The 16223-nt window shown below is 43.9% G+C and overlaps 1 protein-coding gene across 5 annotated transcripts in view; it reads right to left on the minus strand.

The window, feature by feature from the left end:
• Window positions 1-247: 247 nt before the first annotated feature.
• Window positions 248-16223, minus strand: part of SLC22A16 (solute carrier family 22 member 16) — a 42496-nt gene continuing 26520 nt past the window's right edge. For 4 of the 5 annotated variants that reach the window (XM_086707588.1, XM_086707585.1, XM_086707587.1 and 1 more), the window contains exons 4-8: window positions 14925-15456; window positions 11341-11468; window positions 8498-8607; window positions 6965-7064; window positions 248-640 (exon numbers count right to left, since the gene is read on the minus strand). In XM_086707588.1, the coding sequence (XP_086563714.1) occupies window positions 431-640; window positions 6965-7064; window positions 8498-8607; window positions 11341-11468; window positions 14925-15456 (1080 nt within the window). In that variant the 3' untranslated portion in view covers window positions 248-430. Of the gene's footprint in view, window positions 641-3786; window positions 4330-6964; window positions 7065-8497; window positions 8608-11340; window positions 11469-14924; window positions 15457-16223 lie in introns of those variants that run through there. The other variant, XM_086707589.1, reaches the window with a different exon arrangement.

A 16223-nucleotide genomic window follows, 5' to 3' on the forward strand; every position in this document is an offset into this window, starting at 1 on the left:
ACTTGCATTTAGAGCTAGGATTCTCCTAAGAGGGAAAGGAATATCAGAACTAGAATCTTCAAAGGGCTTTGTCAAAAGCTGCCATGCCCACATGCCCGTTTTTCCCAGTCCACAGTTCCCAAGGACCCTGGTCCTGAAGAGAGTGTGGGTCTTCCCTCAGCAGGGGACAGGGGGGAAGGTTGAGAATCAATGACATATAAGAACAAATAGGAAGAAATATTTTGTGGCAATAAAGCGGCATAAAAAATGAGAATTCTCATCTTGGTTTTATTTCTTTTACTTTTACAAAATTATCATTTTAAGACTTTCTTACAAAAAATTTTTAAAAGACACATACAAATCACATTCAGGAGATGAGAATAATATTCCTCGAATACAAAGTCATGAAAGTAAACAATATTTCAGGTGCTAGACGGCACATACGGCACGTTTATTCACTAAGACCAGAAACCCCTGAGTCAATCACTTCTATTTTTTCCAATGCAGTATTATTGGTTGTGGGAAATAATTTGCCTGAACTATCTTTTTCTGTATCCTGTTTAGCAGCTTCCTCCCAAGTCGTTGCCAGAGGCCTTCCCATGGTTTCTGGAAGCATTAGTGACAGCACTCCACTGATGAAGGCCAAAATCCCAACAAGCAACTAGAAGGAATTTAAAAAAAAACAATAATAAGTGACATACCCAGAAAGCAACGTACCCTTCAGAATAATAATTTCTGAGCCTTTTTCAGAGGCAATAGAATTAAATTTGATGTAACAGTTGTCATTTTTATTTCCTGGTGAAATCTTTGGTTACTTAGACAGAACTAGGCTTTGGTTACTTATGCAGTCCGGCATAATGGTCACTCATCACTTCATTGACCACTATGGAGACCTACTCAATAAGTCCCAGTTGTGCCTAGAGTAGTACTCTTGCAGGCACTGTCCTAGGAGATGCATGGGGGAAAAAAGTCCTTATTGCATCTTCCCGGATCCCAGAGTCTTCTAGAGAAACCCAGCAATTGAGCCTTGGGTTGGGACTTAATGGTCAGAGACTGCCTTGGTCAACCCTGTCCTTACCCCCAAAATTGGTACACTGTCAGTGTTCAATAAATGGCACAGAATGAATGAATGACTGAATGAATGCACAAATGAAATGTTTCAATGAACCAAAGCCTACAGAATTTAGGGAGAAACCAAACAAAGGCAAATGAAAACTAATTGCTACTTTGGGGGGTAAGGATCCATCTAATTTCCTTAAAAATAATTCAGTGTTTCTTTACTTTCCAAATTTTGACACATCAAAGGCAACCTTCTAGATTAGCACCAAGGTGTGTGCCTTTAAAAATGCAAATCACATTACACTAATTTTACCTCAATTTTTAAAATGTAAATCTATATATCTATTCTCTGTTGAGCCGTATGAGATGCTGGGTGGATTCTGGAACTAAACCTCCACACAGTCTGTACAAATGTGTTCCATCCTTACATAATTCAAACTCGTCCAGCCAAAACTACTGCCTGGGAAGAGCCCGTAAGTTAGATGGTTTTCCCGATAAATCCACATACTTGGTGCTTTTACCACCTCTGAGAACGTGAAACGCAAAGCACACAGAGCAACCATGACGTGATGCACGGCCGCCTCAACAATACGCGTGGCCTTGAGAAGACAGGGCTTGGTTTTGTTTTGTGGAACGCTGCTAACCTAATTCTTAGAAAGACATGAGCAAGCCTAGAAGCAGTAGCAGAATTCAAAGTGATCCTCCAAAGGACGCTTGAAGGCATCTTTGGTGCCTCGAGAAGTAGCAGGTACACCCATCGAATAAGTCGAAACAAGAAATAGAATCCCAGACAGGACCGGGGTTTTCTTTCTGGCTCGGCAGTGAGAAGAGTCCCGCAGTACACAAACCCATAGCCCTCCAGCCCCTCTTCTCTATCAGAAGACCTGGCCTCCCGGCCCCCTGGTCAGCTCCCTCCAGCCCCTCCAGCCTCCTCACAAGCCCCTACCCCTCATGCCCCACCTCTCACTCCCCCTTCATCCTCTCCAGACCCCACTGCCTCCGGCCTCGGCCTCAGAAGGGGGCTCCTCTATCAACAGGCCTCCCTCCTTCTCACAGGTTTTTGACCTTTTCCTTTCCACTGGTTGTTTTCCTTCAGTAAAAACAACAGTTCTCGAGCCTCTTATAATCTCTGTACCCACTCCTCCTGGGAACTTGTTCTTGCTACCTGTGTGAACTTGAGCAAGCTACCTAAACTTCCGGCTCCTCGGTTTCCTTATCTGTGAAATGGAAATAGCAATAGAACCTCCCTCAGAGGACGGTTGAAAGGTTTAATTAAAGGACACATTTAAGGCACTTAAACAGTGCCTGACCACGGTAAGCAGTCAATAAATGCGATTTTATCATTCGAAGAAGCCAGAGAGGCCCTCAGCCTGGGCCTACACCACTCTGGCTGCTGGCTCATCCCCTGCACGGCGGCCATTGCTTCCCGCTGTCCTCTCTCCCTCTCCTTCCACCCACAGGAGCCGCGCTCCCCAAGCCACAGACTCCTAGCTGCCAACCAACCAGACATTTTCCTGTCCTGGTCCTTCTTGGCCACTGTCCTCTCCTGCCTTCCTCACTTCCTCTCTTCCTTTGGGGTCCTGGTCACCTCCCCACCTCCCTGGCTGCCGGACCCGGGCCCTCCGTCCATCACGCCTTAAACGCCATCGTTCCTAGGGCTCTGCTCTTCAGTCTGCTCACCCCTCCCTCACGACTCCCACACCCATTCCCCCTCCCCCACCCCCCCCCCAGCTCCAGACCTGGAAAGGCGTTGCCTCCCAGACGCCTCTGCCGGCCGTCCTGCAGGTGCCTCACACTCATCACACACAATTCCAGGGTGCTGTCCTTCCCCACTTCAACCCTGTGACTCCTCCTGAGTTCCTTCCAGCCCCAAGAATGGCTCTGGCATCCCTCCTGCTCCCCACCTCCAGCACAACTAACGGGTCACCAGGTCCTGCGGAGGCGACTTTTCCATCCTGTCATCTCTAAGCCGACTGTAGTAGGCATGCACCTCCCTTCTGACCTCCTTTGACATCCCTGCCTGTTTTTCCAGATTTATCTCCTGACACCCACAACCCACCCTAGCTGTTAGCAATAAGCTCGCCCCCAAACCCAAACTGGCCATGTTCCTTTTTTCCTGTAAGCTGTTGCCTTCCTGTTCCCTGTAATAGGTCAACTTATAAGATATCAGAAAGCTTATTGTACATGAGTTCAGCTTAAACTCACGTTTCATGAATAATTGAGATAAAAAGCTTATGTAGTTCCCTATTAGGGTTATGGGAAATTACTAACCGCCCTATCTCGCTTCTGTAACTTCGCCTGCTTGCTAAATAGGTAACTTAGGTTGCAAAACGCTCCCCCACCCCTTCTACCAAGATCTAGCCTAGGCAAGACCAAAATGTAAAAAGTCACGAACTCACTCCCCACGGTATCTTAGGTGTCTAACTCTGGTCATTTTAAACCCTCTTAGGACAAAGAACTTTAAATTGATAGGTTCCCGCCAAGACTAACGTCTCTGTGTCACAATATGAATGGCTACCATGAAATGCTGTAAATTGTAACTGGTTAACTAAATAATGACGTACTCTGACTTGCTAAAATCCACATAAGCTCACTGCTACTTTTGTTCGGGGCCATTCTCTGCACTTTTTTTCCTTAAGATCAGGAGATCAGGTTTGGCCCAGCCGGGAATAAAATCTTGCCTCGCTTCTATTTGGTGTCTGGTGTTTTGTTTTGTTTTTTTTTTTCCCCGACAGCACCCTGTTTCATTCCCCCTGCCTAGAATTCCCTTCTCTCCTTGTCCCCTGGCTGACCCTCACTGGCTCTTCCAGACACAGATTAAAGGCCCCCTCCTCCAGGAAGCCTCCCCTCTGGCCTTAGCCTGGGTTGGTTGCCCTCTCCTACAACTCATAACTCTGGCATTCCCTACATGCAGCCTTCATCTATAGCCCTTGTCTTTGGGGCTCGGGATGGTTTGTTCTTCGGCCTTCCCCACCACACTGGACCGATGTCCCTCAAGAAGAGGCTGTTTCTCTCATCTCTGCTCCATAGCACCTAACAGAGGGGTTGGTTCAAAATCAACACTCAGTAAATCTTTGCCAAACTCAATGATGAATTCAAAACTGATATGAATTAGAGTCCACTCTTTTTCAGATTACCAGAAAACAATGGTTGATAAAAGAAGCATCAGAATGAGTGATTTTCATGTGCTTCTTTTCAAAAGAGAAAGACAAACTTATTTTTTAGTTTAGCATTTCCATTCCTTCAAATGAAAATATTGGCTCCTTAGGCAGTTTGACTCCCGTAAATAAGCTGAATGAGAAATTTAATCATTTATTGTTTTTACTCATTTAAAACAACAAGCAACATCTGTTGCATCCAAAGGAACCATATTCACAGAATAGCCCTGCAAATATATACAAGATCCTCCTGACCGGGGTCGTCTTAGGGAAAGGGGACTAGGGCGGTTCCAGGTCAGGGTGGAGGAGGAGCTCAGTTTTTTGTATTCCCTTTTGTACTGTTTGTTTAACCTCATGGGTGTTTTGTTTAACCTCATGGGTGTTTTGCTAGTTATCGGTTTTTCAAAATACAGTAACAAAATCTGGTATTTGGTTTGAATCCAAGCTCTGTCACCTCTAGGGTATGTGACCTCGGGCTAATGATTACTTTCTATTCATCAGCCTCGTCTGTAAAATGGGGATAGCAATGAACAGTATCTGCATTCTATGAAGACCAATTTTCGTGGTTTTGCATAACAAGTGCCATTTAAGTATCTGTTGGATAAAATTTAAAATCCCTCTTGACTACATAGCCCCTAATTGACTCTTATGGGTGTCTTTTTTTTTTTTTCATCTTTATTAGTTTTTAGTATTTTTATAGTAGCTTGCTTTTATAGATATATGTATCTTCTGTATGTTTCAGCTTATTGGTTTCAAAAACGCCTTCTCCATTTTTATCTTCTATGTATTTAATGAGGAACACAAAGTGCTAGCCTAAAGGAGATGCTTCTAGAAAAGCCCATGCCCTAAAAAGGATGGTGGGCTCTCCAAAAACACCTCCCCGCATAGGCTAGACAGCACATATCATTTCTCAACCTCAGGGTCAGCCCATAAAATATGCTGGCATCCCAACACCTCAGTTAAGCAAACTTGACTGAGTGCCTGTTGCTGGAACGTGAGATTCCCAAAGACATCCAAAGAGCAGGTGTACCTGTGCGTGCAAGGTGATTTTTTTAAGGTAGCATCACACACTTTGTTCTATTGTGAGATTTTGTTACTGTATTTTGAAAAACCGATAACTACCAAAACACCCATGACTTCTCTGACAATAGTGTTGAAGACAAAGCTAATTTTAAAAAGCCAGTCTATTTGATTTAAAATATCAAATAAATTATAACGTGAGTGGCACACAGGGTGAGGGAAATGCTTTTGCTGGACACAGTTGTGGGGATACAAAGTGCCCTGTCTTGCAAGAGGCCAACAGTTTAAGGAAGGGGACAAAAACATGCATGAAGATAATAAAGCCAGACTGTGGCCGTGGGCTGGGAAAGGGGCACATATGAAATGTTACACAGACTAAGGAAGGGAGAGGTGGGGTCATGGATCTGGGTCTTTCTCAGAGAAGTCGGGTTTGCTCTGCCTCTTAAAGGGTACATGGAAGTTTAGCAAGCAGAGATGGGAGGAGGCTTCTCTGCAGAGGTGAACAGGCACAGGAGGAGAGAAGGGTGCAGAGGAGGGAAGTGGGTGAGGAAATAAAACAGGACAGGGGTGATCTGCAGGGGATCCATCTGGAAAGGACTTCAACATCCGGAAGAGCTTGGAGTTTAGTCCATTCTGAAGGTGATGGGGCAGTTGGGTCAGAGCTGTGGTCTGGCAAACTCTTCTGATGGGGTGGGGGTGAGCGCAGGGAGAGGATCTGGGAGGCAGAAGGTGGGGGGCAACTGAACTGGAAGCAAGCAAGCTGGGGTGGTTTTGAGAAAGAAGGGGAGGATTTGGGGTCATGGGTTGGGAGGAGAGGGGGACAGAAGCACAGGGTAAATGAAACGCTGATGCTCAAGTGTCAGGCTGGAGGCCACGGACTCCTAACCCAAAGCGGGAAGCAGAGGAGAAGGGCTCTAAAGCACTGACCCCTTCAGTCTGGGAAAAGCTGACTTCGTTTGTGAGACACCCAGGGAGAATATCCATGAGCCCAGCAGAAGGGTGGGTTTGCAGCTTGGAAGGGAAGGAAGAACTGAGAAGAGGTTATCCATGCAGGGACTGGGGAGGATAGCCAGGACGGCTCCCAGAGAGTGAGTCTAGTTAAGGGGAACCCAGAAAAAGAATGAGGAGCCTTGAGGACGAGAGGGGACAGCCTAGACAGAGCTACGGCAAAGAAATTCAGCAGAGGGCACCTGAAGGAAGGGGGAGAGGGCCACAGACCCAGGGCTCTCCCCCTAGTCTCAGAGCACCTCGGGCCGCCCCCAAACCCTCCCTGCCTCCCTAACCCCCCACCCCACCTGCTTCCCATCTTCTTCCTCCTCACCATGAAGAGCCTGTCAAGTTTCAGGTAAGCTGAAAACCAGGACCCTAAACCTCTCCACCAGGCACCACAGAACCCTCCAAGCGGCAGGCAGCCTCCAGAATTGACCCTGACCAGCAGGCATGCAGCGGGAACCCAGAGGGAGGACGGACAACAGAGCTCTCCCCACGCAGCTGCATGAGATGGGAGGGGAGAGGGTCCTTCCACAGTGGGCACGATTGCGGTTAACAGCTCACCAGTGGTGGAAGGGATCGACCAACAGGAAAACAGCAGCCACCACTCTACTTACCGACTGGTGAGCTGTTAATCACGTTTCTAGAAACCTCCATCATTGAATTACAAATTGGCTTCCAATGAGTAAAGAGATAGAAGGCAGTTAGCTGCTCTGCCTCTCTGCTGTCTCAGTGAGAGCCTATAAACTGATGGACACCTGTGGTAGGAAGTTCCAAATGCTGGAGAGGTAAACGCAGAACGGGGCCATGATGCTTCCCACGCGGCTCACCATGCTGCCGCTTCCCACGGCCAGCGACCTGCAAACGGGAGGAGCGTTAAGACAGCAGCCACGGGGTGCCTGGGTGGCTCAGTCGGCTAAGTGTCCGACTTCAGCTCAGGTCATGATCTCACGGTTTGTGAGTTCGAGCCCCGCGTCAGGCTCTGTGTTGACACCTCAGAGCCTGGACCCTGCTTTGGATTCTGTGTCTCCCTCTCCCTCTGCCTCTCACCCACTTGTGCTCTGTCTCTCTCTCTCTCTCTCTCAAAAAAATAAATAAATAAAATGTTAAAAAAAAAAAAAAAGACAGCAGCCAGAACTGAAGCCCAGCGGAGCACAGAGGCAGCCCCTGTCCACACGCCCAGCACAAAATAAACCTAAGAACACTTACGCTCGTCCTAATATACTTGAAAATCATTTCACACTGTTTCAAGAATCACTTGTGATCTATATCCACGTTCTGTGAAACAGTGGTGTATACAAGCATACAGAGAGTTCAAGACCAAAAAAAAAAAAAAAAAGATAAACCATTCTTCCTTTGCTACGCAGATGAGGCCCTTCTATATATTCATTCAGTCTAACATTGAGAATAACATCAGCCTTCTAGAGCAGGAATTCCTTTGGGGTAGGGAATGGGAATTTGGGAGAACGGAAGATTTATACCTGTGGAACATTCTATTTCAATTTTTTAAAGCCAAGTAATATCTTTTTTTAGGTTTATTTATTTATTTTGAGAGAGACAGACAGTGCGGGCAGGGCAGGGTCAGAGGGAGAGAGAGAATCCCAAGCAGGTTCTGCCCTTCCAGTGTGTGGGGCTCGATCTTATGAAACAGCGAGATCATGACCTGAGCCAAAACCAAGAGTCGGAGGCCTAACTGACTGAGCCTCCCAGGAGCCCCAAGCAATACCTTAATGTGCTTTTTGTTAAAAGTTATGTAAGGAAACCTTACAGAATATCTAGTAAGAAGGAAAAAATGTATTTTTTAAGTGCATAAGTATCTCTTATTAAACCAAGGAGAGAGGCTCTAGGAGAAACCAAATCTGCCAAACACCTTGATCTTGGACTTCTAGCCTCCAGAAAATAGATTTCTGCTGTTTGACCCAAACTTTGGTGTTTTGTTACAGCAGCCCTAGAAATTAAGACAAGTGACATCAGAACATCAAGAGACACATCCTGAGAAGATTAGCCTTGAGTCGTATGGAGAGTCAGTGTAAGTCAACTGCACTTGAGATTTAGAATGGTTCTAGAATAATAGAGTGTGATTTCACAAACAATTTCTTTACTATCCTTGCTAATGAAGTGTAGACAAAGCCTCCGATTCGGAATTAGCGTCATCCTGTAACTTTCTCATTATCTCAGCGCTCCAGTAACTGCTACCGAAAGAAAGCATTTATACTCAAAGGCCAAATATATTGAAATGACATGTAAGTAAAAGACAACAAGGAAACAGAAGAAAAATAAGTAGTTCTTACCTTACCATGGTTGGATACAGCTCTGCTGTATAAAGGTAAATGAGGCCAAACGCTGCCCCTATGGCAAATTTTCCAGCCATGGTCACCACCACAGTCCAAATAAAGTAATTCTGGAAAGACATGGATCAGCAAAATAGACCATCATAAGTAATACTTTTAAACAGAAAACATAAAATCTTTAACATTATTATTTAAAACTTTCTAACTACCCAGGATTTTTCAGAACAATAAAAAGTTTTATTTCTCTGAATTTGTTTTGTGATCTCTACTCCTGGTCTGGAAAAGCTTTCCATCTTTTTTGAAATTTAGGGAAAAGTTTAATTGTGCCTCCTCCCAGCCTTGGAGATTTCAAATTACCCAATTAGAAAAGCCATTTGCAGAGGCTGCTTTGGAATGAGACATGCCCAGATGGTCCTGGTTCCACAAGTAATTGACCTACTCCTTCTGGAAATGATCCAGCAGAAGGAATCAAAGAGCCATAAAAACAAATTGTATCCTTTGTGACAGTAATCCTCTAGATTATAAGTTATCTTCAGAAGATAATTTGAAGGTGATAAACTGAACTATTAAAACATTTTTTTTTCTTCTTTTGGCTGATAACATTCCTCAACAGTGAAACCCCTCAGCGCCTCCAACTCTGTTTCTGCTGTCCCTGCTATGCTCCACTTCCCGCTGTGTTCACAAAGACCTCCCACATTCCATCTTTTCTCTCCTCCCCTATCTGCCAGCTGGATGTTGAGACTCAGGTGACCCTGGAGTCCCGACATTGAGGATGGCAGCGCCTTGGTCTACCTGAATCCCTGAATGACTCCATGGAGCCAGATACTCTCCCTCCACTTCTGCCAACAACCAGGTGCATCCACATCAAACTTTCTAAGAACGAGAAATAAATATCCGCTTTGGGAAATCACTGAGATTTGATGATGCCTCTAATAAAGCAACTAATGTCACACTGTCACCCTATGAACTATGTGTTTGCCGAATGAATTTGTTGACAGTCCCTTTTGTAGACAGTATTTGCTGAATGAATTAATGTCACTTGAAAAAACCGAAGTGTGTTGACATTGCCATGTGGGGAGAGATTTTATTAGAAGGGAGAAATTTGTAGGTAAGTGTTAGTGCCCTGTTTCTAGAAATCCCCGCCATCTACTTTCCTGTCTTCCCCATGACCACTGGGGTTTAACCACTATATAACTCAAAGGTTCTGGGGCTCCCGTAAATCTTCACCAGCTCAAAAGCAGCTGCCATCACTCAACTAGTATATCTGCAAATTACTTTAAAAAGCAAACTAGGGGCACCTGGGTGGTTAAGTCGGTTAAGTGTTGACTCTTGATTTCAGTCCTGATCTCACAGCTCATGAGATTAAATAAATACACTTCAAAAAATTTCTTTTAAACAAACCAAAAACGGTATGGATGAAGTCCCCTCACGGTCCTCTGAGTCTTTTTACTGCATTCATATTAGTTGTGTATCAATCACTTGGAAATTTCAGGTACATAAACAATTTGATTTGCCAACCTTGATAATTAAATGAAGTATTACTACAAAAGGAAGTCACTGGGTAACTTAAATTTCAAACAATATGCAAAACTTAAAATGCCTTGCTCTAAATGTTGAGATACTATTGCTAGATAATGATACAATCTTTACAGAAAATTATAGAAGGTATTTTATTTTTTTTTTTTTCAACTTTTTTAATTTATTTTTTGGGACAGAGAGAGACAGAGCATGAATGGGGGAGGGGCAGAGAGAGAGGGAGACACAGAATCGGAAACAGGCTCCAGGCTCCGAGCCATCAGCCCAGAGCCATCAGCCCAGAGCCATCAGCCCAGAGCCTGACGCGGGGCTCGAACTCACGGACCGCGAGATCGTGACCTGGCTGAAGTCGGACGCTTAACCGACTGCGCCACCCAGGCGTCCCTATAGAAGGTATTTTAAAGTATTGTTATAGTGACTATATTTTCCAAATCAAGAATGAAAATAGGTTCTGATAACATTTGGGGGGGGGGGAAGGGAAGAAAAGGAGCCCTTTTTGACGCAAGAGTTATTCTAGGGGATGGAGTTTGCCCAAATGCAGGAATAGGAAAGTTGTTTGAGTAGTTTCTCAGTGAGAAACTGCATTTTTGGGAACAAGCTCCTTGTGGGATTTAGGCATACTAGAAATTGGAAACTACTAATCTACTGCAATGAAAAACAAGATATTCAAATTAAAATAGTCCTGAATATAAAATTCATTTTATCTTTCAGATGTCTCTATGGCTTCCTCCCTCCTTCAGGTTTCTAATCCACTGTCACCTTCTCTGAGAAGCACACCATCCCCCATCACCCTGGATAAAATAAAATAGTACACATGTCACACACACGTGCACGCATGCACACACACACACACACACACACACACATACACTCTATCCCTTATCTTGTTTTGTTTTTCTTCATACTTCTAGAAACTTGATTCACTGTGTGTCTCCAGCAACTAGAAGAACTCCTGGCACATAAGAGATGCCAGATACATATTTGTTAAATGAATGAATGTTTAAGATAATGATAATCACTGGAAGGCGTGATCTACTTTCCTCATTCAGGATCACTGTGTTTACAAAATGCAACACGGGCCATCTCTGGGAAGTGAGATTACGGGCTTTTTAAAATTTTAACATATTTTTCCTTAATTTTTTTTACAATGAACATGTATTATTTATGTAACACAGAAAGAATGGTTTTTTTAAAGAAAACATTTAAAAATGTTATGTATATATGCTGTTCATATGTCTGAATGGATCTTCGTACTTCCTGTCATAATACAACTAACCGTGCCCTAAAGAAAACAAAAAATAACTCACCTTGGGGATCACCATAATGACACCACAGAGCAGTGCACCTGAGATAAGGGAGAACACCAGAACTTTTCTTCTCCCTATACTGTCCATCCCCAAGCACATGAAGATGTAGGCAGGAATTTCCACTGCACCTGTCATTGAGCAAAAGGGCTCTCTATAAGTCATGGCAACCAACTGCACAAGGGGACCTCTCCTTCTAACCCACCACCCAAAAGGAACGGTTAGCCCTCTCCCCATTTCCAGGAGCCCCCAAGAACACCCATTGACTGCCTGAAAGGCGGCAAGACCTAACCCTTTTAAATCCCCTGGAGTGAGGAGGATGTTTCCTGTGAAGGGCACTGATGCTCACACAATCCACCTGGCACTTATCACCTGTCCCAGGGATCCTGCCCCCTACCAGGCTGTCAGCTCCCCAGTACACAGCATGGTGTCCAGAGGACAGACCTGTCGGATGAATAAATAAGTAAATTCATAGATGACATTGATAAGTTCTGCTCTTTGGTTTCTCGTGCTTGGCAGAACTAGGAAAAATTCTATATTAGTAACTTCAAATTTAGGAACTAAGTAGAAAATTCAGTGTCGGCTAGGTACACAAACTAATGAAAATGTGTGATGGGTTTCAAACCTAAAAGTAAACATTGAAAACTCTAACACAAGGGGCGCCAGGGTGGCTCAGTCAGTTAAGCCTCTAACTCTTGCTTTCAGCTCATATCATGATCTCAGGGTTCATGGGATAGAGCCCTGCATGGGGCTTTGTGCTGATCTCTGGGAGCCTGGAGCCTGCTTCAGATTCTGTGTCTCCTTCTCTCTCTGCCCCTCCCCTGCTTGCGCTCTGTCTCTGTCTCTCTCTCTCTCTCTCAAATATAAAATAAAACATTAAAAAATATTTAAAAATCTAACACAAGGGGCACCTGGGTGGCTGAGGCGGTTAAGCATCCAACTCTTGATTTCAGCTCAGGTCATGATCCCAGGGTTTGTGGGATCAAGCCCCGCATGGGGCTGTGTGCTGACAGTGGGCAACCTGTTTGGGATTCTCTCTCTGCCTCTCCCCTGCTCGTGCTCGCTCTTTCTCAAACCAAATAAATTAACTTGAAGAAAAAAAAAATCCCCTATAGAACAAAAACTTCCTCTGGCCTTTTCTTACTGCCCCACAGCAAAAGTAAAGAGCTGGATCTAGTCCATAACTGACTTAAAAGCTCTTCTCTTGCAAAACCAAAGTTTGCATCGGAGATCCAGAGCCAAAAAAGCTATGTATCTACCAGCCACAATGAAACAGGGAGCAAGCTCGACCCAGCTGCACAAACCCCACAACCGCCCTTAGGAAACTGCCATCTTTTCGCAGCCCAGATCTTCCATGTAATTCAGTCTTCAAGTTCCTTCCTCCCTCTGCAGCTCGCCTAAGCTCGGGACACAACCGGGCCACCACCTCTTAGGAGCGACCTGCACTTGTCCTTGCGACTACAGAACACCACAAACACCTGGAGAGGCAGGTGTGCATCTATCTGTACATCTCCCACACGTCTTCTGAACACGTCACAGGGGTAGATAACATATTTTCGGAGTGAATGGTCTTAGTAGTACATTAGAAACTAAACTCAGTTGCCGCTGCTCAAAAACAGTGGCTCAGGCAAAGGCAAAAAATAAGCCGCCTTTGAGAGCCGGTCTCTCCGTTTCACTGAAATGGAAAACAGACACCTCTGGAGGAAATGCCTCCCTTCCACAGACTCTGGACCCTGTGATAAAGTCCATGCTTTCAGGCCGGATCAGTTTGTACATCTGTTACTCTACTCTTTTTTTTTTTTTTTTCCAAGACTTTATCAAGCACTTTTCAAGGTCAAATAAGAGACAACTATCCACAAAAGAGCCGCATGGGGGTAGCCCTGGGTTAGTGTCCCCACTTTACAACGGAGATTAACTGCTTTGAGCGGAAGAGTAAGTGACAGCTCAGGGACTAGAAGCAAGGTCTTCAGGAGCCAAGACTCCTCTCCTGCAGCCTCCCTCCCCCACTGCCCCCCTCCCTGCCTGACTCCTGGAGTCTAGCAACGCTTGGGCAGCAACTGTGAAATGGCTGAAGAGCATTTAAAGTACCCTACACTGGTTTTCCTTGAGTTCTCACTTCAGGATACTGATACTACATCTAATTTTGACAGTGTCTGGGATATAAATGGCACAAGCAGCGAGGCCCAAGCGTCACGGGATTAGGACAATCTGCCATTACTTTCCTCACTCTATAATATATAATCTCTCTAATCACTCAGGCCCAATTCCGCTCCTATCCCCGGATGTCTTGAAGCTACTGAAGCATTTATCACCCACAACTTGATCTGAAATGCCCACCAGCCCCAGCCCATCTCCGGAGATAAAAACTCGTTCAAAAATTTCCCAGTGTAGGAATTTCAACTAGAAGCACCTGTCAGCAAGAGGACTTCTGGGAAGGGTGATGACAGGAAAAATCCAAGACAGTAGAGAATATAAAACCATGTATATTTATCTTAGAGACATTTTTATATTTAGGGGATGTCCCAGTTTCTTGAGAATTTATATCTGCATTACAATTAAGAAACTATATCGTAATGATCTAAAACTCCAGCTTGCCAAAAGCGTCCCTATGTCACACCCTGCCCCACTTGGTTCTCCTGCCATTTGCTGCCCTGTCCTAGGAATTCTGTGTCATTTCTCAAACCGGCACATAGAATGGGTTTGAAATCAAGCCGGACTCTGCAAACTTGTTGGCTTGCCCAAAAAGAGAAAAAAAAGGGTTTTTTTTTTTCTTTTCTTAAAACGACTTCTCTCATAATTCCCGCTGAGCTCTAATAAACAAACACAGAAGTGTCATCAGAGCACTTTAATGAGAAGGGATGATATCTAGGTGTGAAAATGTAAAAGCAAGCTTTTCTGAGGATAATATCAAATGCAGGCAGCCTATGTGAAAATAACCAGGAGTTAAAGCTAGACAGACAAATATAGGTTTCTCATATTTCTCTCATGTTTGGTCTGAATCTGGTTGACCCTAGGAGTCATGCTTCAAGATGTCACAGCAAAATCTGGATCCACTTTAACCCGCTATACTAAAATGAAAGAAGCATGACAACGAAATTATAGTTGCATTTAAGTGATTTTAGTGCCTGAAATGCCTAAATTAAGGACTTTTGAAGGTAGAAAGACATCAGAAGATCTCTAAGCCATATTAAGTTTTAAAAGGAAAACAAATTACAAAAAAGAATAAGCAGTGAATGATCTCTTTATCTGCACAAATGTCTGGAAATGCACAGAAAGAGATCTAAAAGGGTACAAGCCAGACGTAATAGATGTTACCTCTCAAAGACAGTTCTGAGGGGATGGGCTTCCAGGAAGGAAGCAAGCAAGGAGCAGAAGCAGGGAAAGAAGAAGGGACTAAATTCTTCTGACTGTTTGCATTATTTTGAAAGAAAATATACACTTGTGTTCCAGTATATAAACCCTAAAAGAGACCATAGTAATAAGGTTGGCAGTATTGTTCTTGGTAGAGAACGGACAATGAAAACACACTAAAAACATGGTAGAAATGTCACTTCATTGCTACACTTACATATAATTTAACTACTTACCCATGAGGAAGAGGTTTAAATATTCATTGCCTCCTAAGTTAACAGAATTCAAGGAGAAGAAGTAGAATCCCAAACACCCAGTGAACCAAATCAGCCAAATTGTAAGGGTCCTTGTTCCAACATTCCAGTCATAAAATAGATCTAACAGGTTGTGCTTCTTAACTTCAAGGGGTTCATTACCAACGGGACCATTTAGATCCAGTGACAACAGTTCTGACAGCTTACAGGAGCGTGCCCTATTCCACTTGGCAATTGTATCAACTACTTTTTGTGCTTCTTCACATCTTCCCTCTGAGAGAAGCCAAAAAGGTGTCTCTGGGAGTATCCAACAGCACAGGACAAAGGGGATAGTCACTGTGGAGAGGACCATCTGATAGATCCACCAGGTCCTGACAAAGTAGCCTGTCAAAGCCACCACCATTGTTCCAACTGCAAAAAAGGAATGCATCTGGATGCATGCCCACGTCCGAGACTTCATGCCAATAAATTCCGTCACATAGACAAACACCACCACGAGATAGCCACTTCCAGACTGAAAAACAAAGCAGGGAGGGTGGTCCAGATTTAAGGTCATATTTATAACTGCTAAGGGGTCTGATCTCTCTGTAAATCACACATAGGCAAGAAAGAAAATGACAAAAATTGTTTTCTGAAAGCCATACCACATTTATAAAACGGTGTTTCATCCAATCCATCCTTCTTCTTCAAATGGGTTTTTTCATTCTTCCCCCACCCTTGCTTCCCCAAATGGCCAAACTTGAGAGGTTAAGTATGAGATAAACAAGTGGATCTGTACAATACATGTTAGACCCTACCTCCTGTTTCATGTAAGTATTCCTCTATGGTATGAATTTATTTCCCAGTTAATGTAAATGTGAGTGTGCATACCAATTTACCTATATACAAGAGGCCCTTATTATTAAATCCAAAATTGTTAAATGGGGACAAAAAATTATGGCAACTGATGGGAAGAAAAAGATTTGACTGAAACTTTATTTTAACAGGCAACAAAAGAAAAGAGTAAGCAAACTGGACTTCATGAAAATTAAAAACATCTGTGCATCAAAGGACGCTACCGACAGAGTGAAAAGGCAATGTATGGAATGACGTATTTGCAAATTATATATCTGACAAGAAATTAATACCCAGAATATATAGAAGACTCCTAAAACTCAACAGCAAAACAAACAATCCAATTCAAAATGAGCAAAGGATATGAATTGTTCCAAAAATATATATGAATGGCCAATAAGCACATGAAAAGATGCTCAACATCACTAACCACTAGGGAAATGCAAA

The sequence above is a fragment of the Puma concolor genome, chromosome B2 (assembly GCF_028749965.1).
Source record: "Puma concolor isolate L17-30 chromosome B2, mPumCon1.1.hap2, whole genome shotgun sequence".
NCBI classification, from domain to species: domain Eukaryota; kingdom Metazoa; phylum Chordata; class Mammalia; order Carnivora; family Felidae; genus Puma; species Puma concolor.